Source organism: Callithrix jacchus, chromosome 9, assembly GCF_049354715.1.
Source record: "Callithrix jacchus isolate 240 chromosome 9, calJac240_pri, whole genome shotgun sequence".
NCBI classification, from domain to species: Eukaryota; Metazoa; Chordata; class Mammalia; order Primates; family Cebidae; genus Callithrix; species Callithrix jacchus.
Window position 1 is genome coordinate 121,132,544 of NC_133510.1, and position 22,198 is coordinate 121,154,741.

General features: G+C 47.8%; 1 protein-coding gene across 6 annotated transcripts in view; it reads right to left on the reverse strand.

The window, feature by feature from the left end:
• The window catches only part of VSIG10 (V-set and immunoglobulin domain containing 10), a 45,660-nt gene that overhangs the window by 11,310 nt on the left and 12,152 nt on the right, over window positions 1–22,198 (reverse strand). For 4 of the 6 annotated variants that reach the window (XM_017976406.4, XM_035257780.3, XM_002753062.5 and 1 more), the window contains exons 3-5: window positions 8,716–9,018; window positions 6,340–6,600; window positions 173–466 (exon numbers count right to left, since the gene is read on the reverse strand). In XM_017976406.4, coding sequence (XP_017831895.3) covers window positions 173–466; window positions 6,340–6,600; window positions 8,716–9,018 — 858 coding nt within the window. The remainder of the gene's footprint in view (window positions 1–172; window positions 467–6,339; window positions 6,601–8,715; window positions 9,019–22,198) is intronic. The other 2 variants (XM_035257781.2, XM_035257782.3) reach the window with 1 other exon arrangement.

The window sequence follows — 22,198 nt, forward strand, 5'->3', positions numbered from 1 at the left end:
GGTTTGGATAGTAATTTCTTCCAGATACCTCGTCAAGCCATAAGCAAGCAGATATGCCTTCTCCCAGTTGGCAGTGACCCACTTGTAGGGAGGCACCAGGCTGTCCCCAGGCTGGTGCTGGGTGCTCTGAAGCTCTGAACCCTCCTCCTTCAGGCCCAGTTTCATCACTCACCTTTTACACTCAACCAGATGTCCACCTCCCTCACCCCAACGGGGTTGTCAGCCCGGCAGACATAGTAGCCCTCATCCAGGTCCTGGGAGCAGTTATGGATGGTGAGGGTGGAGTTCTGGCCATCCTGGGTAATGAGATGGTGGCTGCTGGGCTGGGTGATCACCTCGGGCTGGGTTAGGTTCCTCAGCCACAGGATCTTGGCAGGGGGGTAGGCCCCAGACACCTGGCAGGTGAGCGTCACATTGCCCCCCACGAAGCAAGTCTTCATGGGCTCAGAGAGAACGGAGGGACTCCCTGGTGATAAGAAGGTAAAGAAAGACAAATGCTTAAAGAGATCCAAATCATGGCCTGAGATCTTCAAGAAAATTACAGTAGTCCTTTTCTGAAATGTAGTTTTTGCTCTGTTGCCCAGGCTGGAGTGCAGTGGCGCAATCTGAGCTCATTGCAACCTCTGCCTCCCTCCCGGGTTCCAGCAATTCTCCTGCCTCAGCTTCCTGAGTAGCTGGGAATACAGGCATGTGCCACCACATCTGGCTAATTTTTCTATTTTTAGTAGAGATAGGGCTTCACCATGTTGCCCAGGCTGGTCTCAAACTCCCAACCTCCGGTGATCTGCCCATCTCAGACTCCCAAAGTGCTGGGATTACAGACCTGAGCCACCGCGATCGGCCCCAGTCCACTTTATCCATGATTTCACTTTCTGAGGTTTCAGTTACCACCGTCAACTATAGTCCAAAAATATTAAATGGAAAATTCCACAAACAAACAATTTTTTTTTTTTTGAGATAGAGTCTCACTCTATCACCCAGGCCGGAGGGCAGTGTCACAATCTTGGCTCACTGCAACCTCTGCCTCCCGGGTTCAGGCGATTCTCCTGCCTCAGCCTTCTGAGTAGCTGGGATTACAGGCGCCTGCCACCCTGCCCGGCTAATTTTTGTATTTTTATTAGAGACAGGGTTTCACCATATTGGCCAGGCTAGTCTCGAACTTCTGACCTCAGGTGATCCACTTGCCTCGGCCTCCCAAAGTGCTGGGATTACACTGCACTGATTCATAAATTTTTATTTTTTCTTTTCTTGCAGTACTTTTTAGTATATTCAGTTTCCTAAGTTTCAGTTGCACACTCTTCTGGGTGTGTGATGAAATCTCATACCATCCCGCATGAGCCTTTATTTATCACAAGAAGGCTGAGTCGACACTTTGAGAGAGGGCCCACATTCACATAACTCTTATGACAGTATATTGTTATACTTGCCTATTTTTTTATTAGTTACTATTGTTAATCTCTTATTGTGCCTAATGTATAAATTAACCTTATAAGTATTTATGTATAGGGGAAAGCATGGTATATATAGGGTTCAGTGCTACCGATGGTTTCAGGCACCCGCTGGGGATCCTGGAGCATATCCCTTGTGGATAAGGGAGGAACACGGTATTTCCTTCCTAATGAAGCAACTCCAGAAATTTCTTTTTTTTTTTTTTTTTAATTGAAAGCCGAGATCACGCCATTGCACTCCAGCCTGGGTAACAAGAGTGAAACTCCATCTCAAAAAAAAAGAAAAAAAAAAAAAAAGAGTGCAGTGCCACAATCTTGGCTCACTGCAACCTCCACCTCCCAGGTTCAAGCAATTCTCGTGCCTCAGCCTCCCTAGTAGCTGGGATTACAGGCGCCCACCACCATACCCAGCTAATTTTTGTATTTTTAGCAGAAACAGCGATTCACCATGTTGGTCGGGCTGGTCTCAAACTCCTGACCTCAAATGATCCGTCCAACTTGGCCTTCGAAAGTGCTGGGATTACAGGCATGAGCCACTGTGCCTGGCCAACTCCAGAAATTTCTCTACTATACTTGGTCTTACCTAATAATAAATCTAACATTACTAAGCAGTTACTGTGGGCACAGCACTGTTAACGCATATTAACCCAATCCATTCTCACAATAACCCTGTTATTATACCCATTTTCCAGATAAGGAAACTGAGGCACAGGGAAAGTTAAGTAACTTGCTCAATGCTGCACAACTAAATAGGCAATGCAGCTAGGATTCAGAGTGACCAACTGTCCCCATCTGCCCAGGACCTGGAGTTTTCCCAGGATGTGGGGTTTTCAGTCCTAAAACCAGGGAAGTTCTGGGCAAACCAGGATAAACTGGTTACTGTATGTAAGACTGAAATCCAAGCAATGAGGCTTTTTGTAGTCCACAAGCTTTCCTTCTATGCTACACTTCTATCTGTAAAAACTGTACTGATCCTATAAAAATAGACAAACATCTGACAAGGATTTCAAGGGGACAAGAGGGCAGCTGTATTCGTTTCCAAGATGATGACAAACTCAGTGGCTTAAAGCAAACACATTTATTCTCTTACAGTTCTGGATGCCAGGAGTCTGAAATGATCTTACAAGGCTAATATCAAGGTGTTGGCAGAGCTGGTTCCTTCTGGAGGCTCTAGAACAAGCTTGTCCCACCCGCAGCCTGCAGGCCAAATTCGGCCCAGGATGGCTTTGAATGTGAGGACGTTTTTGCTCATCTGTGGTGGTGGATATCTCGAAAATTATGCACGGACCCTTTTATTTTCGCTCATCAGCTACTATTAGTGTTAGCGTTTATGCGAAATCTACTCCCATGATGAAATCACCTACCACCAGGTCCCTCCCACAACACTGAGAGTTACAATTCAACATGAGATTTGGGTGGGGACACAGAGCCAAACCAGATCACAGAATTTCGCTGCTTTGCCTAGGCTGGTCTCAAACACCTGGGCCCAAGCAATCTGCCTGTCCTCAGCCTCCTAAAATGCTGGGATACAGGCATGAGGTACCATGCCTGATGATCCTGGCACTTCTGATCTCCTTTCCCTTTTTTTTCCCTTTTCGAGACAAGGTTTTGCTCTGTCACACAGGCCTGGAGCGCAGTGGCACAATATCGGCTCACTGCAGCCTCATCCTCCAAGGCGCAAGCGATACTCTCTTTGCACACTACCAAGCCCAGCTACCTTATTTATTTTTTATTTTTTGTACAAACAAGGTCTGTGTTTCCCAGGCTGGTCTCGAATTCCTAGCCTCAAGCTATCCTCCTGCCTCAGACTCCCAAAGTGCCACCATGCCCTGCCTTCTCTCTTCTTACAAAGAAAGACACCAGTCAATGGATTACAGCCCACTTTAATCCAGTATGACCTTATCTTATCTTGATTCCATCTGCAAAGACTGTTTCTGAATGAGGTCATATCCACAGATATCAGGGTTTGGACTTGAACATATCTGTTGGGGAGACACAACTGAACCTCAGCCTCCATCTAGCTTCATTGGTATTTTACACATGACACCCTGGCCACACTGGTCTTCTCTTGGGTCCTCAAATGCCAAGTTTGTTTCCATCTTAGGACCTTGGTGTTTGCTGCTGCCTCTGCCAGGAACACTCAGCCCACAGATCTTCACCTAGCCAGTTCCTTCCCATTCTTAGATTATTACCACCTCAAGGAGACCTCCCTGTTGAGAAACATTAAGTTTACCCTGCTCCCATGGAGGATACCTTTTAGTTTATAATTAGTGATAAGCACATAACAGCTGCCTACTTGGTAATTCTTGAGTTATGTGTAAATATAGAACACCTGTGTATTAATAAAAATCACCTGTGTAAGAGCAACTAAATACACGGATGAGAGCCTGCTCAGGGCCTTCAGTCCTGGAGAGCTGTCAGCCCCACAGGCTCTCAGGCTGTTGGTCCCCAGGATAGATCCACTCTGTTGTGCTATCTGGGTGTCTGCCTCTCAGATACCTTCAGCACCGCCTGGGTGGGGGTCTCCCGACTGAGCTGGTTCTCGGTACCTCCCTGCCACCCGAGGAAAAGTGGCCCTCTTCTTAAAAAGGTCTCTCTTTTATACATACCATTTTATTATTCTCATATTATTATCATATCTGGACCTATCTTACTTGTTTTTGTACTTTGTTTTTTTTTGAGATGGAGTCTTGCTCTGTTGCCCAGGCTGGAGTGTCATGGTGTGATCTTGGCTCACTGCAACCTCCACCTCCTGGGTTCAAGTGATTCTCCTGCCTCAGCCTGCTGAGTAGCTGGGATTACAGGCATGCACCACCTGGCCTCGCTAATTTTTGTATTTTTAGTAGAGACGGGGTTTCACTATGATGGTCAGGCTGATCTCAAACTCCTGACCTTGTGTCACCTGCCTCAGCCTCCCAAAGGGCTGGGATTACAGGTGTGAGCCACCACATCCAGCTGTTTTTGTCCTTTCTGTCTTCCTTCTACCCCCATGCCACCCAGGATATAAGCTCTGTGAAAGAGGAATAATTGTGGTTTTAAAAATATGTACATTCTCTGACACACCTCCCTTCAAAAAGTGGTGCCTAATTCTCCCCACTCCTCTCAAATGTGGGCTGGACTCATTTCTAATACATAGAATGTGGCAGAAGGGATGCCACATAACTCCTGAGGCTATGTCATAGAAAGGATAGCGTCAGTTTGACTCACTCCGGCTTGGATCATTTGCTCTGGGGGAAGCCAGCTGCCATGTTGGAAGGACACTCAAGCAGCCTTATGGAGACTCCTGCATGGAGAAGAAATAATTGCCAGGCCTGGGAGTGAGCACTTCAAAAGTAGATCTTTCAGACTATTTCAGCTCCCCTCCCCCCTGCCCCACCAACCTTCAGGTCTTCTGGCTGACACCCCAGACATCATAGAGCCAAGACAAACCATCCCCAATGCCCACTGTGTCTTGTCTGAATTCCTGATCCACAGAAATCATAAGATAATAAATGGTTATTCTTGTTTTAAGCCATTATGTTTGAGGGTAATTTGTTACATAACTAGATGCTATAGTTTGAATGTTTGTCCCCTCCAAATCTCATGTTCAAATTTGATCCTCAATGTTGGAGGTAAGGCCTAATGGGAGGTGTTTGGGTAAGTGAATTTTCATTCTGTTAGCTTGGTCCAAAAGTAATTAGGATTTTTGTCATTACTTTTGCACGAACCTAATGTCAGCACTGGTTGTTTTTTTGTTTGTTTTGTTTTGGAGATGGCATTTCACTCTATCACCCAGGCTGGATTGCAGTGGCACAATCTTGGCTCACTGCAACCTCTGCTTCCCAGTTTCAAGTGGTTCTCCCACCTCAGCCACTGGAGTAGCTGGGACTACAGGCATGTGCCACCATGCCCAACTAATTTTTATTTTTAGTAGAGATGAGGTTTCATCATGTTGGCCAGGCTGGTCTTGACTCCTGACCTCAGGTGATCCACCTGCCTTGGCCTCCCAAAGTGCTGGGATTACAGGTGTGAGCTACTGCACCCAGCCAGTGCTCGTTGTTAAAAAGAGCCTGGCACCTTCCTTCTCTCTCTTGCTTCGTCTCTTACTATGAATCTCTGCATAAATTGGCTCCACTTCATCTTCCATCATGTGCAGAAGCAACCTGACACTCTCACCAGAAGCCAAGCGTATGCTGGTGCCATGTTGCTTGCACAGCTTATGGAACTATGAGCAAATAAAGTAATTTTCAGCCAAACACGGTGGCTCACACTTGTAATCCCAGCTCTTTGGGAGGCTGAGACAGGTGGATCACTTGAGGTTCAGGAATTCAAGACCAGCCTGGCCAATATGGTGAGACCCTGTCTCTGCTAAAAATACAAAAATTAGCTGGGCATGGTGGTGCACGCCTGTAGTCCGAGCTACTCAGGAGGCCAAGGCAGGAGAATCACTTGAACCGGGGAGGTGGAGGTTGCAGTGAGCCAAGATCATGCTCCTGCACTCCAGCCTGGGCAACAGAATGAGACTCTGTCTCAAAACAACAACTATAACAACAAATTTTCTTTATAAACTTCCCAGCCTCAGTAAATGGACAGACACAAAACATGATGAACCTCATCTGTCTTCTTCACTGTTCCATCCTCGGCACCTAGAAACTGCACCTGACACATAGCAGGTGCTCAATTAGTATTTGTCAAGTGGAAAATAGCTTGGACTAGAACCAAGAAGCTTGAGCTAAGCATCTTTAAAGTCTGAGAGGAATGAAACATAAAGAGAAAGAAAGGAAGAAGGGGAAGGAATTCAGTCCACTCTGACATCCTGGGATTTCTTACTCAGAAGAACTCTGAAATGCCTCTCCCAGGAGAAAGGAAGGCAGCTGAACTCCAACCCCAAGACAAAGCAAAACAGACTCACTGATCTGCACCACGCAGCTGGCACCCGCCTCTGGCCCAACTACATGACTCGCAGCACACTTGAACTTCTTGCCATCTGACAGCTGGGACTTGTTCAGCATTTCCACCCCCAGCTTTGACTTCCCCACGATTACACCTCCCGGCTCTTCTATCCACAGGAAGTTAGGGTCAGGGTATCCCCCATCCCAGCGACAGGTGAGCTGCAGCATGAAGAATCCTGATGCCATCTGTGCCCGGCACTGGGGAGCTGATGGAGGGGGATCTGCAAAACACCAGAGGAAAGCATGGGCTCACTCACATGCTCTAGGATCAGCCACTGGCTGGCTCCACGACTGCAGAACCAGGGTCTCAGAGAGACATCAACCCCAGTTAGTGTAGCATCCAGTAGCTCCTAGCACAAATTCCTACCTGACAAAAGTCAGGTTTCCTCTGTTAGGTGTTAAATTTCTAGGGACCTGGGTCTCATTTGCCTTTGCATTTCTTTTGTTTATTTATTTATTTTTTGAGATGGAGTCTCACTCTGTCACCCAGGCTGGAGTGGCACAATGGCTCACTGCAACCTCTGCCTCCCAGGTTCAAATGATTCTCCTCCCTCAGCCTCCCAAGTAGCTGGGATTACAGGCATGTGCCACCACACCCAGCTAATTTTTGTATTTTTAGTAAAGACAGGGTTTCGTCATGTTGGTCAGGCTGCTCTCAAATGCCTGACTTTAGGTGATCCACCCACCTCGGCCTCCCAAAGTGCTGGGATTACAGGTGTGAGCCACCGCGCCTGGCCTTGCCTTGCCTTTGCATTTCATATTTATTTATTTACAGAGTTTCACTCTTGTTGTCCTGGCTGGAGCGCAATGGTGCAATCTCAGGTCACCACAACCTCTGCCTCCCAGGTTCAAGTGATTCTCCTGCCTCAGCCTCCTGAGTAGCTGGGATTACAGGCAGGCACCACCACACCCGGCTAATTTTGTACATTTTTAAGTAAAGACGGGGTTTCTCCATGTTGGTCAGGCTGGTCTCAAACTCCTAATCTCAGGTGATCCGCCCGCCTCAGCCTCCCAAAGTGCTGGGATTACAGGCATGAGCCACCGCACCTGGCCTTTATTTTATTTTTTTAATACACACAGGCTTCTGACATGTCAGCCAGGATGGTCTAGAACTCCTGGCCTCAAGTGATCCACCACCTTGGCCTCCCAAAGTGCTGAGATTACAGATGTAGTGGTTTTTGTCTAAGATATTTGTGTATGGGAGTGTTTGGTTAGTGTTTCCCTACCGTAAAGTGAAGATTCACAGACCACTGGTTCATAACAGTGCTAGAGGGCCTGACGCCTGTGATAGCCACACTGGGTCTACAAAAAGAATGTATACAGATGGATGAGTGAACAAATAAATCATGGTCCATCCGTGCAAGGAATGGACTGTTATTCCGCCATAAAAAGAAATGAGTTACTGATACATGGCTCAACATAGATGAACCTCAAAATCATGAGGCCAGGTGATAGGCCAGCTGTGATGGCTCACACCTATAATCTTAGCACTTTGGGAGGCCGAGGCAGGCAGATCACTTGAGAACAGGAGTTCAAAACCAGCCTGGCCAACATGGTAAAACCCTGTCTCTAAAAAAAAAAATACAAAAAAAATTATCTAGCCATGATGGCGGCCGCCTGTAATCCCAGCTACTCAGCAGGGTGATGCAGAATTGCTTCAACTTGGGAGGCAGAGGTTGCAGTGAGCCAAGATCACACCATTGTACTCCAGCCTGGGCAACAAAAACAAAACTCCATCTCAAAAACAAAACGAAACAAAAAATCATGAAGCCAGGTGAAAGAAGCCAGACACAAAAAGCCCCATGTATGATTCATTCATATGAAGTGTCCAGAACAGTCAAATTCACAGGGACAGAATGCAGATTGGGGGTTGTCCAGGTCTTAGGAAAAGAGGGAATGAGAGTGACTGCTTATGGGTACAGTCATTTTATCATTCCATTTGGGATGACAAAAATGTTTTGGAGGGCTGGGCATGGTGGCTCATGCCTGTAATCTCAGCACTTAAGGAGGCTGAGGCAAGCAGATCACTTGAGCTCAGGAGTTCGAGACCAGCCTGGCCAACATGGTGAAACCCCATCTCTACTAATAATACAAAGTTAGCTGGGCATGGTGGCACACACCTGTAATTCCAGCTACTTGGGAGGCTGAGGCAGGAGTATCACTTGAACCTGGAAGGCAGAGGTTGTGGTGAGCCAAGATCGTGACTTTGCACTCCAGCCTGAGCAACAAGAGTGAAACTCCCTCTCAAAAAAAAAAAAAGACAAACGGGAGAGGTGCAAACATGTAGGTCCTAAAGGATTCAGGGGAAGAAGTGGGCAGAGGAGCTGCTTACGCACAATAGACCAGGAGCTCGGTGGTCACCTTTCGATGTCTCCTGCTGAGCAGATTCAAGGCCAAACAGGTGTAGTTCCCTTGGAGGTTTGGGGACATCAGTAACAGTGAGAAAGAGTTGACTGTCAGGTTGTGGCCGAAAAACTCGCTGCTGGAATTCAGGGCCTGGAACCACCATTCAACCATGGGTGGCGGCCAGGAGCTGCTGTTGCAGCTGAATTCCACCTGGGAACCCTTGGCTGCGTAGAGGGTGCCGTTGGGGAGTGTGCTGGTGGCCGAGATGTGGACTTCAATCTGATAGGGGCCGCCTGGGAATGACAGGGGGAATGGGATGGCATTAATCATGTAAGAGTTCATTCAATTGCCTTACCAACTCCAACAGACATATAAGCTATTAAAGATCAGGAAACAGCCAATGAAGAGTACAGTATCTACCTAATACTACGTGACAAATGCTATGCCAAGTGCCCTGATACATCATTTCATTTAATCCTGGGCGACTATGTGAGATTTCACTAGGGGGATAAATACTTACAGAACAGGAAAAGTAATACATTGCTCCTTTAAAAAAAAGGCCGGGTGCTCACAGCTGTAATCCCAGCATTTTGGGAGGCCAAGGCGGGTGGTTCATGAGGTCAGGAGATCGAGAGCATCCTGGCCAACGTGGTGAAACCCCATCTCTACTAAAAATACAAAAATTAGCCGAGCATGGTGGTACCTGTCTATGGTCCCAGCTACTTGGGAGGCTGAGGCAGGAGAATTGTTTGAACCCATGAGGTGGAGGTTGCAGTCAGCCGGTATCACACCACTGTACTTCAGCCCGGGCGACAGAGCAAGACTCCATCTCAAAAAAAAAATCTGTAAATAAGTAAATAAATAAATAATACAAAAATTAGCTGGGTGTGGTGGCACATGCCTATAATCCCAGCTACTCATGAGACTGAGGCAGGAGAATCGCTTGAACCAGGGAGTCAGATGTTGCAGTAAGCCGAGATCACATCACTATACTCCAGCCTGGCAACAAAGAAAGACTCCATCTCAAAAAAAAAAAAAAAAAAAAGGCTGGGTGTGACAGCTCACGCCTGTAATCCCAGCACTTTGGGGAGACCAAGGTGGGTGGATCACCTGAGGTCAGGCATTCGAGACCAGCCTATGCAATATGGTAAACGCCATCTCTACTAAAATTACAAAAATTAGCCAGGCATAGTGGTCGCGCCTGTAGTCCCAGCTACTCAGGAGTCTGAGACAGGAGAATCGCCTGAACCTGAGAGACAGAGGTTGCAGTGAGCCAAGATCATGCCACTACACTGCAGCCTGGGCGACAGACCAAGACTCCATCTCAAAAAAAAAAAGAAAAAAACTGCAAGGGCTAGGCAGAGTAGCTCATGCCTGTAATTCCAGCACTTTGGGAGGCTGAGGTAGGAGGCTCACTTGAGGCCAAGAGTTCCAGACCAACCTGGAAAATATAGCAAGACCTCATGTCTACAAAAAAATTTAAAATTAGGGCTAGCATGGTGGCTTACACCTGAATTCCCAGCACTTTGGGAGGCCGAGGCAGGCAGATCACTTGAGGTCAGAAGTTTGAGACCCGCCTGGCCAACATGACGAAACCCTTTCTCTACTAAAAATACAAAATTAGTCAGGTGTGGTGGCACATGCCTGTAATCCCAGCTGAGATGGGAGAATCACTTGAACCGGGGAGGCAGCGATTGCAGTGAGCCGAGATCGTGCCACTGCACTCCAGCCTGGGGGATAGAGTGAGACTTCATCTCAAAATAAATAAATAACAGGGTGTGATATCACATGCCTATGGTCCCAGCTAATTGGGAGGCTGAGGTAGGAGGCTGGTTTGAGTCTGGAAGGTTGAGGCTGCAGCGAGCCAGGATCTTGCCCCTAAACTCCAGCCTGGGTGACAGAGGGAGACCTTGTCTCAAGATAAAACACTGCAGAATGGAAAGTATTTCTGTGCAGTGAAGAATTAACACAGCGGTCCTGGGACTACTCTCCTTAGAAAGACCTGCTTGCAAGGCTGGCCCTTGGCTGCTGTCTGGGAACTTGGATTTCAGGAGGATTCCCATCATTCCTAAAACTGAGAGGAGTGGCTTGCTGTGCCTAAACTATGCAAACAATGTGGTTTAAACTTGGCTGGGGCTCAGTGGCTCCTGCCTAGAATCCCAGCACTTTGGGAGGTTGAGATAAGTGGAGTTTGAGGTCAGGAGTACGAGACCAGCCTGCCCAACACGGTGAAACCCCATCTTTACTAAAAATACAAAAAATTAGCCAGGTGTGGTAGTGGATGCCTGTAATCCCAGCTACTTGGGAGACTGAGGCAGGAGAATCGCTTGAACCCCGGAGGCAGAGGTTGCGATGAGCCAAGATTGTGCTATTGCACTCCAGCCCGGGCAACAAGAGCAAAACTTTGTCTCCAAAGAAAAAAAATGTGGTTTAAATGGAACGTCTGCTTTCTGAGAGACAGGAATTTGTAAGTGCAAAGCAGAAAGCGCCTACATGATGAGCCCTGACAAAAAACCTTGAGCAAAGAAAAGTCTCGGATGAGTTTCCCTAGTAGACATTTGATGTGTGTCGCCACAACTCGTTTCTGGAAGTTGCATCGCGTGCAACTCTGCTAGCAGACTTGGAAGCTTGCACCTGGTTTCCCTGGGCTTCTTTCCATGCGCCTTTTCCCTTTACAGGTTTTGTTTTGTATCCTTTGCTGGATTAAATCATCCTACATGCTGAGTCTTATGAGTCCGCTTAGCAAATCGTCAAACTGTGGGGACCCCCAGCACAATATCATACTAACAAGCAAGAAATGGGGCCAGGCGCAGTGGCTCACCCCTGTAATCCCAGCACTTTGGAAGGCCGAGATGGGTGGGTCACCTAAGGTCGTGATGTTCAAGACCAGCCTGTCAAACACAGTAAAACCCCATCTCTACTAAAAATACAAAAATTAGGCCGGGCGCGGTGGCTCAAGCCTGTAATCCCAGCACTTTGGGAGGCCGAGGCGGGTGGATCACGAGGTCAACAGATCGAGACCATCCCGGTCAACATGGTTAAACCCCGTCTCTATTAAAAATACAAAAAATTAGCTGGGCATGGTGGCGCGTGCCTGTAATCCCAGCTACTCAGGAGGCTGAGGCAGGAGAATTGCCTGAACCCAGGAGGCGGAGGTTGCGGTGAGCCGAGATCGCGCCATTGCACTCCAGCCTGGGTAACAAGAGCGAAACTCCGTCTCAAAAAAAAAAAAAAAAAAATACAAAAATTAGCCAGATGTGGTGGCATGCATGCCTGTAATCCCAGCTACTTGGGAGGCTGAGGCAAAAGAATCTCTTGAACCAGGAGGCAGAGACTGCAGTTACCTGAGATCATACCACTGCACTTCAGCCTGGGTAACAGAGTGAGACTCTCAAAAAAAGAAAGAAAGAAAAGGAAGAAATGAACTACTTGTCTGACTCTGGCCAAATGACCCTCCTCAGCCCCCGCTTCCTAGTCTATGAAAGGGAATGATGGCAGCTCCCACTTCCTGGGATTGCTGCAGTAAAGCACTGAGAACGGGGGCCATGCTGCAAACACCTGATGAACTGGCCTCATCTCAGTTCTCAGTTCTCTTCACAGTTCCTTTCTATTTTACTTTTTGAAATGGAGTTTTGCTCTTGCTTTCCCGGCTGGAGTGCAGTGGTGCTATCTCAGACCATTGTACCCTGCGCCTCCCAGGTTCAAGCGATTCTCCTGCCTCAGGCTCCCAAGTAGAGTACTTGGGACTCCAGGCATGTGCCACCACGCCCAGCTAATTTTTGTATTTTTAGTAGAGACAGGGTTTCACCATGTTGGCCAGGATGGTCTCGAACTCCTGACTTCAAATTATCCACCTACCTCAGCCTCCCAAAGTGCTGGGATTACAGGCTTGAGCCACCGCACCCGGCCAATTTTTGTATTTTTAGTAGAGACAGGGTTTCACCATGTTGGCCAGGATGGTCTCGAACTCCTGACTTCAAATTATCCACCTACCTCGGCCTCCCAAATTGCTGGGATTACAGGCCTGAGCCACCGCACCCAGCCTTCTCTTTACATTTCTGAACTTCCTTCTTGTCCCCTGAAATGCGCTCTGCTGTTGGTACCCAGTGCATTTAAGGTGCCACATACCCTTGAAGAAAAGAATGTATCCCCCCAAAATATATACCATTATTACTTGTCAATTCAAACATTTCTATTTTAGTTTTTGTTACTTTTTAAAATTATGCATTTATTAATTTGAGATAGAGTCTCCCTCTATCACCCAGGCTCGAGTGCAGTGACACAATCACAGCTCACTGTAGCCTCAAACTCCTAGGCTCAAGCAATCCTCCCACCTTAGCCTCTCGAGTAGCTGGGACTACAAGTGCACACAACCACACCAACTATTTATTTATTTATTTATTTTGAGACACAGTTTTACTCGTTGCCCAGGCTGGAGTACAATGGTGTGATCTTGGCTCACTGCAACCTCTCCCTTCCAGGTTCAAGCGATTTTCCTGCCTTAGCCTCCCAAGTAGCTGGGACTACAGGCATGCACCACCATGCCCAGCTAATTTTGTATTTTTAGTAGACGGGGTTTTCTCCATGTTGACCAGTCTGGTCTCAAACCCTCAACCTCAGGTAATCCACCCGCCTCAGCCTCCCAAAGTGCTAGGATTATAGGCGTGAGCCACCACATCCAGCCAATTTTTAAATTATAGAGACAGGATCTCACTATGTTGCCCTGGCTGGTCTCAAACCCCTGAGTTCAAGCAATCCTCCCGCCTCAGCCTCCCAAAGTGCTGGAATTACAGGTTTGAGCCACCGCACCTGGCCCAATAAAACATATTTTAAAAGACTATAATCCCAGCAGTCTCAGAGGCCGAGGTGGGGAGATCACTTAAGGCCAGGAGTTCGTGACCAGCCTGGCCAACAGGGTGAAACCCATCTCTACTAAAAATACAAAAAAAGTAGCCGGGCATGGTGGCACACGTCTATAGTACCAGCTACTTAGGAGGCTGAGGCAGGAGAATCACTTGAACCCGGGAGGCAGATGTTGCAGTGAGCCGAGATGGTGCCACTGCACTCCAGCCTGGGTGACAGAGCAAGAATCTGTCTCAAAAAAATATATATATGGCCGGGCGCGGTGGCTCACACCTGTAATCCCAGCACTTTGGGAGGCCGAGGTGGGTGGATTACAAGGTCAAGAGATTGAGACCATCCTGGTCAACGTGGTGAGACCCCGTCTCTACTGAAAATACAAAAATTAGCTGGGCATGGTGGCGCACACCTGTAGTCCCAGCTACTCAGGAGGCTGAGGCAGGAGAATTGCTTGAACCCAGGAGGTGGAGGTTGCGGTGAGCTGAGATCGCGCCATTGCACTCCAGCCTGGGTAACAAGAGTGAAACTCCGTCTCAAAAAAAAAATATGTGTGTGTGTGTGTGTGTGTGTGTGTGTGTGTGTGTATGAGGGACAGGTACCAAGGTTCAAGACCTCATTAAGGCCTTGGCCACTGCCAGGGTCAGTTTCTGACTCATTCTCACACAGATGCCTTAGCCTTGGAGTTATGAGCTTACGCTCTGTATTCAGACAGACCTGGCGTAAATCCCGCTGCCACTTACAGATGGACAAGCTACAAGTGCCTGTCCCACCCATTCTCACTTTCCTGCCCTTCCTATAAAATGAAAGAGTGCTAATGACTCGTATCACTGGGTTATTGAAGGATCCAACAAAGCAATATAAGCAGAGCACTTAGCCTCCTCCATATTCAGTAGGTGTTATCTGATACTGTCATCAGTATATACTTACAGATCGATTCTACAACATGGGTTAGCAAATGCTAGCCCACCATCTGTTTTTGTGTAACCCATGAGCCAAGGATGGATTTTACTGATGAGACCTTTCAATCAATCTGATGAGAGAACACTACCTGTGAATCCCAATTAAGTGAAACTATCCTCCCCAAAACGGAAATTCCATTCTTCTCATTAGTAGATCTGTACTGCAAAAAAAGTTCTCAGGTATTTTATATATATAAATCAATATACATATGTAATTATATATATATTGAGGTCCAGGAGTTCGAGACCAGTCTGGCCAACATGGTGAAACCCCATCTCTACTAAAACTACAAAAATTAGCTGGGTGTGGTGGCACATGCCTGTAGTCCCAGTTACTCTCGAGGCTGGGGCAAGAGAATCACTTGAACCTGGGAGCCAGAGGTTGCAGTGAGCCAAGATCATGCCACTGCACTCCAGCCTGGGTAACAAAGGGAGACTCCATCTCAAAAACTAGAATAAAAATTTAATATGAAATAATTTAAAAGAAAATTTATTATTATTATTATTTTTGAGATGGACTCTCACTCTTGTCACTTTTATTTTTATTTTTTAGTAGAGACAGGGTTCCATGCCAGCTAATTTTTTTGTTATTTTAGTAGAAACAGGATTTCACCATGTTAGCCAGGATGGTCTTGATCTCCTGAACTCATGATCCACCCGCCTCGGCCTCCCAAAGTGCTGGGATTACAGGCATGAGCTTACTTCTTATTTTTTGAGACACGATCTCATTCTGTCTCCAGGCTAGAGTGCAGTGACCTGGAATTATAAGCGTGAACCACCACACCCAGCCAAAAAAAATTTTTTTAAAGCTCTGCTGGCCAGGCACAGTACCTCACACCTATAATCCCAGCACTTTGGGAAGCTGAGGAAGAAGATCACATGAGCACAGGAGTTCGAGACCAGCCTGGGCAACATGGCAAAACCCTATCTCAAAAAAACACAAATTAGCCAGGCGGCATGCAGGCAGGTAGTCCCAGCTTATTTGGGAGACTGAGGTGGGAGGATGGCTTCAGCCCAGGAGGTGGAGTTTGCAGTGAGCTGTGATTGCACCACTGCGCTCTAGCCTGGGTGACACAGTGAGACCCTCCCTGTCTCAAAAAAAATAAAAAAAGAAAAGGAAAAGTTTGTCAAATCCTGTTCTAGAACAATCTACGGCTGCCTCCTTCCAGTTCTCTGCCGTCCTCCTTGACATCGGAATTCACTTCTTTCCTTACCCACCACAAATACGGGTTGGCCAGTCAAGAGCTGCAAAAGGTTCACTTACAGGAGGTTGCAGTGAGCTGATACCAAGATCGCACCGCAGCACTCCAGACTAGGCAACAGAGCAAGACTATCTCAAAAAAAAAAAAAAGGGAAAGGAAAATGACTTAAGAATGCACCAGATAGTCTGTGCTAATCAGTTAATGTGTACTTCTCCAATGGGATAAGGTCTTTGGGAAAACTTAAAGACTGTGATATCACCTTTATAGGCAAGAGTGAAAACCCACTGATCTCCCTAGCAACTGCCACTAAAAAAGCCCATCCCAGAGTCCACAGGCTCCTATAAGCACCAATCCCTGCTACAGATAAGCTCCAGGCACGGTGGTTCATGCCTGTAATCCCAGTGCTTTGGGAGGCTGAGGCTGACAGATCACTTGAGGTCCAGAGTTCGAGACCAGCCTGGCCAACATGATGAAACTCCGTCTCTATTAAAAATACAAAAATTAGCCAGGCATAGTGGTGCTTGCCTGTGATCCCAGCTACTCGGGAGGCTGAAGCAAGAGAATCACTTGAATCCAGGAAGTGGATGTTGCAGTGAGCCGAGATCATGTCACTGTACTCCAGCCACGGCAACAGAGTAAGACTCCATCTCAAACAAACAAACAAAAACAAATAAGCTTGGCAAGACGTAAATTAATCAATCCTTGGTCAAGAATCACCCCATCTCCTTTTTTTTTTATTTGAGATGGAGTCTCACTCAGTCACCCAGGCTAGAGTGCAGTGGTGTGATCTTGGCTCACTGCAACCTGCGCCTCCCTGGTTCAAGCAATTCTCCTGCCTCAGCCTCCCGAGTAGCTGGGACTACAGGCACACGCTGCCACGCCCATCTAATTTTTTGTATTTTAGTAGAGAGGGGGTTTCACCCTGTTGCCCAGGCTGGTCTCGAACTCCTGAGCTCAGGCAATCCACTCACCTCAGCCTCCCAAAGTGCTGGGATTACAGGTGTGAGCCACCGCACCCAGCCAAAGAATTATCCCCTCTTCTGACCAGGCACAAACAAGTTTTCTTCGGTATATACCCAACATTCCCTCTCCCTAGGACCCTACACTGTGAGAAGACATAGTGACACCACCACCAACACACACAAGGCTCGTCTGGTGGGTCCATATCGGACAGGCCTGTGAGCCAGGAAACATGGATCTTTCCTGAGATTCCCTGTCTTGGAAGTTCGGAGTGAAGGCCACATCACTAGCTACACAGGAGCTCCCCATTCCCCACACCCAACTGAACCCTAAGCCTCTTGGAGGTCAACACAGACCAGCTTCCTCATTGCTCATGTGCCAGCTGGTTTCCTTGTTCGCTAAACACTTGCTTGGCCTGAGGAAAAGAGACACAGGGAGAGCCTGGCACTATGTACCATGAAATCTGACTGGGGTCTTTCATGGGCTGATCTGTCTCTTGATATTTCAGCTCCTCAAATGCATACATAAAAGATAATATCTTTTTTTTTCTTTCCTTTTCTTTTTTTGAGACAGTCTCACTATGCCCAGGCTGGAGTGCAATGGTGCAATTGCGTCTCGGCTCACTGAAACCTCTGGCCCCAGGGTTCAAACAATTCTCCTGCCTCAGCCTCCCCAGTAGCTGGGATTACAGGCACCCGCCACCGAGCCTGGCTAATTTTTGTATTTTTAGTAGAGGTAGGGTTTCACCATCTTGGCCAGGCTGGTCTCAAACTCCTGACCTCGTGATCCTCCCACCTCAGCCTCCCAAAGTGCTGGGATTACAGGCGTGAGCCACCACACCTGGCCAACAATATCTTTCTCAAAAAGTACAAAGTGGTACAATCCCAGCACTTTGGAAGGCCAAGGTGGGCAGATCACTTGAGGTGAGGAGTTCAAGACCAGCCTGGCCAAGATGGCGAAACCCCTTCTCTACTAAAAATACAAAAAAATTAGCCAGGCGTGGTGGCAAGTGCCTGTAATTCCAGCTACTCAAGGGGCTGAGGCAGAGAACTGCTTGAACCCGGAAGGCAGAGGTTGCAGTGAGCCAAGATTGCACCACTGCACTCCAGCCTAGGTGACAGAGCAAGACTCCGTCTCAAAAAGAAAAAGAAAATTAAAAAAAAAAGTATAAAGTTTGCCAGACATGGTGGCTTAGCATGTAAACCTGTAAACCCAGTACTGTGGGAGGCCAAGGTGGGCAGATCACCTGAGGTCAGGAGTTCAAGACCAGGCTGGTCAACATGGTGAAACCCTGTCTCTACCAGGCCAGGTGCAGTGGCTCATGCTTGTAATCCCAGCATTTTGGGAGGCTGAGGCGAATGGATCATGAGGTCAGGAGTTTGAGACCAGCCTGACCAACATGGTGAAACCCCATGTCTACTAAAAATACAAAAAAATTAGCCAGGCATGGTGGCGCACACCTGTAGTCCCAGTACTTGGGAGGCTGAGGTCGGAGAATCGTTTGAACGTGGGAGGAAGAGGTTGCAGTGAGCCAAGATCTCACCACTGCACTCCAGCCTGGGTGACAGAGTAAGATCTTGTCTCAAAAAAAATGGGAGAGAGGCCGGGCGTGGTGGCTCACGCCTATAATCCCAGCACTTTGGGAGGCAGAGGCGGGTGGATCACGAGGTCAAGAGATCAAGACCATCCTGGTCAACAAGGTGAAAACCCATCTCTACTAAAAATACAAAAATTAGCTGGGCATGGTGGTGCGTGCCTGTAGTCCCAGCTACTCAGGAGGCTGAGGCAGGAGAATTGCTTGAACCCAGGAGGCGGAGGTTGTGGTGAGCCGAGATCGCGCCATTGCACTCCAGTCTGGGTAACAACAGCAAAACTCCATCTCAAAAAAAAAAAAAAATTAGAGAGAGAAGAAGGTAATGTGACCCAGCTAGCAACCACATCAGTGAAAAGATCTGGGCACGTAGAGTTCCCGACCCACAGCAAGACCTGTTTGAAAGACCGTGCTGTAAACTGGCTGATAGTTGGGAACTTCAGATAAATTATCCCCGGGGAATCCCACCGCTGGCTTACCCAGTGGATCCAGTTCATGTGTGCTGAGGGCTCCGTGAGTTTATCTCATTAATGCATACCACAAATCCGTAACTACTTCCACCATTCCCCTCGATTTCACAGACAATAAAACTAACGTTGGGGTTCAAGGGACTTTCCCAAGTTCACACAAACAACAGTTAGTAGAACCTGGGTTTGAGCCTAGGCCAGGACTGCTCCACAATACCGCTGCCATCCCAGAAAGAGTGGCTGAATCAAACCTATTTTCCCAAATCTATGCAAACACGAGGACCAACTTCCAATCAGAGATGTCACGCCCTCCCTGCTGGCCACTGTTGGGCAGCAAGACAGGGTTCCCCGAGGCAGAGGAGGGGTCTGCTGTTTTGCCCAGGGACTTCCTAAGATGAGAACCAGGAGAACAACCCCAGAGGGCTCTGGAATACGTGAACCAAAGGGTATCTGTGCTCGATTTTCACAAGCAAGCCCTACCTCAGTCAAGGACCCCATGTATTTCCAGGTAAAGCAAAGTCGCTCAGACATGCACAGGACTTCACCGGAGGGAGCGCCAAGTGCCACTGGAGTTCAGTGACGTTTTTATTCCTTTTTTTTTAGACGTCTTACTCTGTCACCCAGGCTGGAGTGTAGTGGCACAATCTCAGCTCACTGCAACCTCTGCCTCCCAGGTTGAAGTGATTCTTGTGCCTCAGTTTCCCAAGTATCTAGGACCACAGGTGCACACCACCACACCTGGCTAATTTTTGTTTTGTTTTGTGTTGTTTTGAGATGGAGTCTCTCTCTGTCCCCCAGGCTGGAGTGCAATGGTGCAATCTTGGCTCACTGCAACCTCCGCCTCCCTGGTTCTAGTGATCCTCCTGCCTCAGCCTCCTGAGTAGCTGAGATTACAGGTGCCCACCACCACTTACAGCTAATTTTTGTATTTTTAGTAGAGATGTTGTTTCACTCCTGCTCTCAGGTGATCCACCCACATTTTTAAAGATGTAAGTTCACGTTCATTGTAACAAGACCTCACATTTATCTCCCTACAGGGCAATAATGAAACTAATCTATCCTCCAATAAACGTAGTCAATGATTAACAAATCAGTGTCGATCAAGTCATCATAAACTGGAGACAGTGATGATAAAGAAACAGAAAGTTGCAATGTCACCTTACTCCACCGTGGATAAAAGATAAGGTTATTCACTGATGAGATGAAGAGACGATCAGTTACTTTGGGCAGGTGGACTGAGGGAGACCAGCCAGCACTTGCCTGGGGCTCACAGTCGGAACCAAACACTGGGGCCAAGATGGATGACATTCTTTTTTTTGAGATGAAATCTTGCTCTGTTGCCCAGGTTGGAGTGCAACGGTGCCACCTCGGCTCACTGCAACCTCCAACTCCCGGGTTCAAGCTATTCTCTTGCCTCAACCTCCCAAGTAGCTGGGATTACAGGTGACTGCCACCATGCCTGGCTAATTTTTTTTTGTATTTTTAATAGAGACAGGGTTTCTCCATGTTGGCCAGGCTGGTCTCGAACTCCTGACCTCAAGTGATATGCCCGCCTCGGCCTCCCAAAGTGCTGAGACTACAGGTGTGAGCCACTGTGCCCGGCTGGGTGACATTTTTTAATGCACCCCATTCACTCCTGTCATCACCCAGGAATTTATCTATGGCATCTCCAGACACAGAAAATACTGCCCTGATGCATGATGCCCTAAACTTTGAGAATTGAAAGAAACCTTAGGCATCATCCAAAAATCAAGGCGTGTCCTTAAGGCCTCTCTCTCGTTTATCCTCCATTCTGATCCACCAGCAAGTCCTGCCAGTCTCCTTCCTAAGTATTTTCTAGACCTGTGCATTTTCACCAAGGCCACTGTCACCACCCTGGTTCTGGTCACCGACTTTGTGTACCTCCAATTGGCTTCCCTGTTTTATTTCATCAGCTCTTCTTGACACCAAACACATACATTTTCCATGTGCAAATGAAATGGTGCCACATGGAAACCAAACTGCTGGAAGCTCCAGGAGTTTCTCCTGCGCACAGAATAAAATCATAACTCAGGCCGGGCACATTGGCTCACACCTGTAATCCCAGCACATTGGGAGGCCAAAGCAGGTGGATCACAAGGTCAGGTGTTTGAGACCAGCCTGACCAACACGGTGAAACCCAATCTCTACTAAAAATACAAAAATTAGCTGGGCATGGTAGTTCGCGCCTGTAATCCCAGCTGCTCAGGAGGCTGAGGCACGAGAATCACTTGAACCTGGGAGACAGAGGTTGCAGTGAGTCAAGATCGCATCACTGCACTACAGCCTGAGCCATAGAGTGAGACTCCATCTCAAAAAGATAAAATAAAATAAAATCATAAATCCTGGCCAGGGGCAGTGGCTTACATCTGTAACCCCAGCAGTTTGGGAGGCCAAGGTGGGCTGATCACCTGAGGTCCAGAGTTCGAGACCAGCCTGGCTAACATGGTGAAACGTCACCTCTACTAAAAATACAAAAATTAGCCAAGCATGGTGGTGCATGCCTGTAATCCCAGCTACTCGGGATGCTGAGGCAGGAGAATCACTTGAACCCAGGAGGCAGAGGTTGCCGTGAGCCGAGATCACACCACTGCACTCCAGCCTAGGCAACAAAGCAAGGCTCTGTATCGAGAGACAAAAAAAAATTAAAAAATGAAAATTCCCGGCCAGGTGCAGTGGCTCACGCCTATAATCCCAGCACTTTGGGAGGCCGAGGCAGGTGGATCACAAGGTCAAGAGATCAAGACCATCCTGGTCAACAAGGTGAAACCCCATCTCTACTAAAAATACAAAAATTAGCTGGGCATGGTGGTGCACGCCTGTAGTCCCAGCTACTCAGGAGGCTGAGGCAGGAGAATTGCTTGAACCCAGAAGGCGGAGGTTGCGGAAAGCCGAGATGGTGCCATTGCACTCCAGTGTGGGCAACAACAGCGAAACTCCGTCTCAAAAAAAAAAAAAAGAATGCCAGTGAAACTGGGCTCGTGCCCACCCTAATGACTTCCTCTTAATTTGATTATATCTGCAAAGACACCCTATTTCCAAAGAAGCTCACATTGGTAGGTACCAAAGGTTAGGACTTCAATGTATCTTTGCAGGGGACATTAATTCAACCCATAGTGCAGGTCCTACCTGGCCCTGGAGTAGTCTGCCCTGGCCTCCCATATTTCACACGGCCTGCCCTGTTACCCAGGAGGCCCCTGCCATGCCGGCCTTCTCCCTATCTGTGAATGCATCATGCTCAGCTCAACCTGTCTTGTCCTGCCTGGAAAGCTCTCTCCCCAGTTTTGTTTTTCAGAGGCAGGGTTTTTCTCTGTCCCCCAGGATGAAGTGCGGTGGCACAATGGTGACTTACTACAGCTTTGATGTCCTGGGCTCAAGCAATCCTCCCACCTCAGCTCCTCAACGTGCGGGGATTA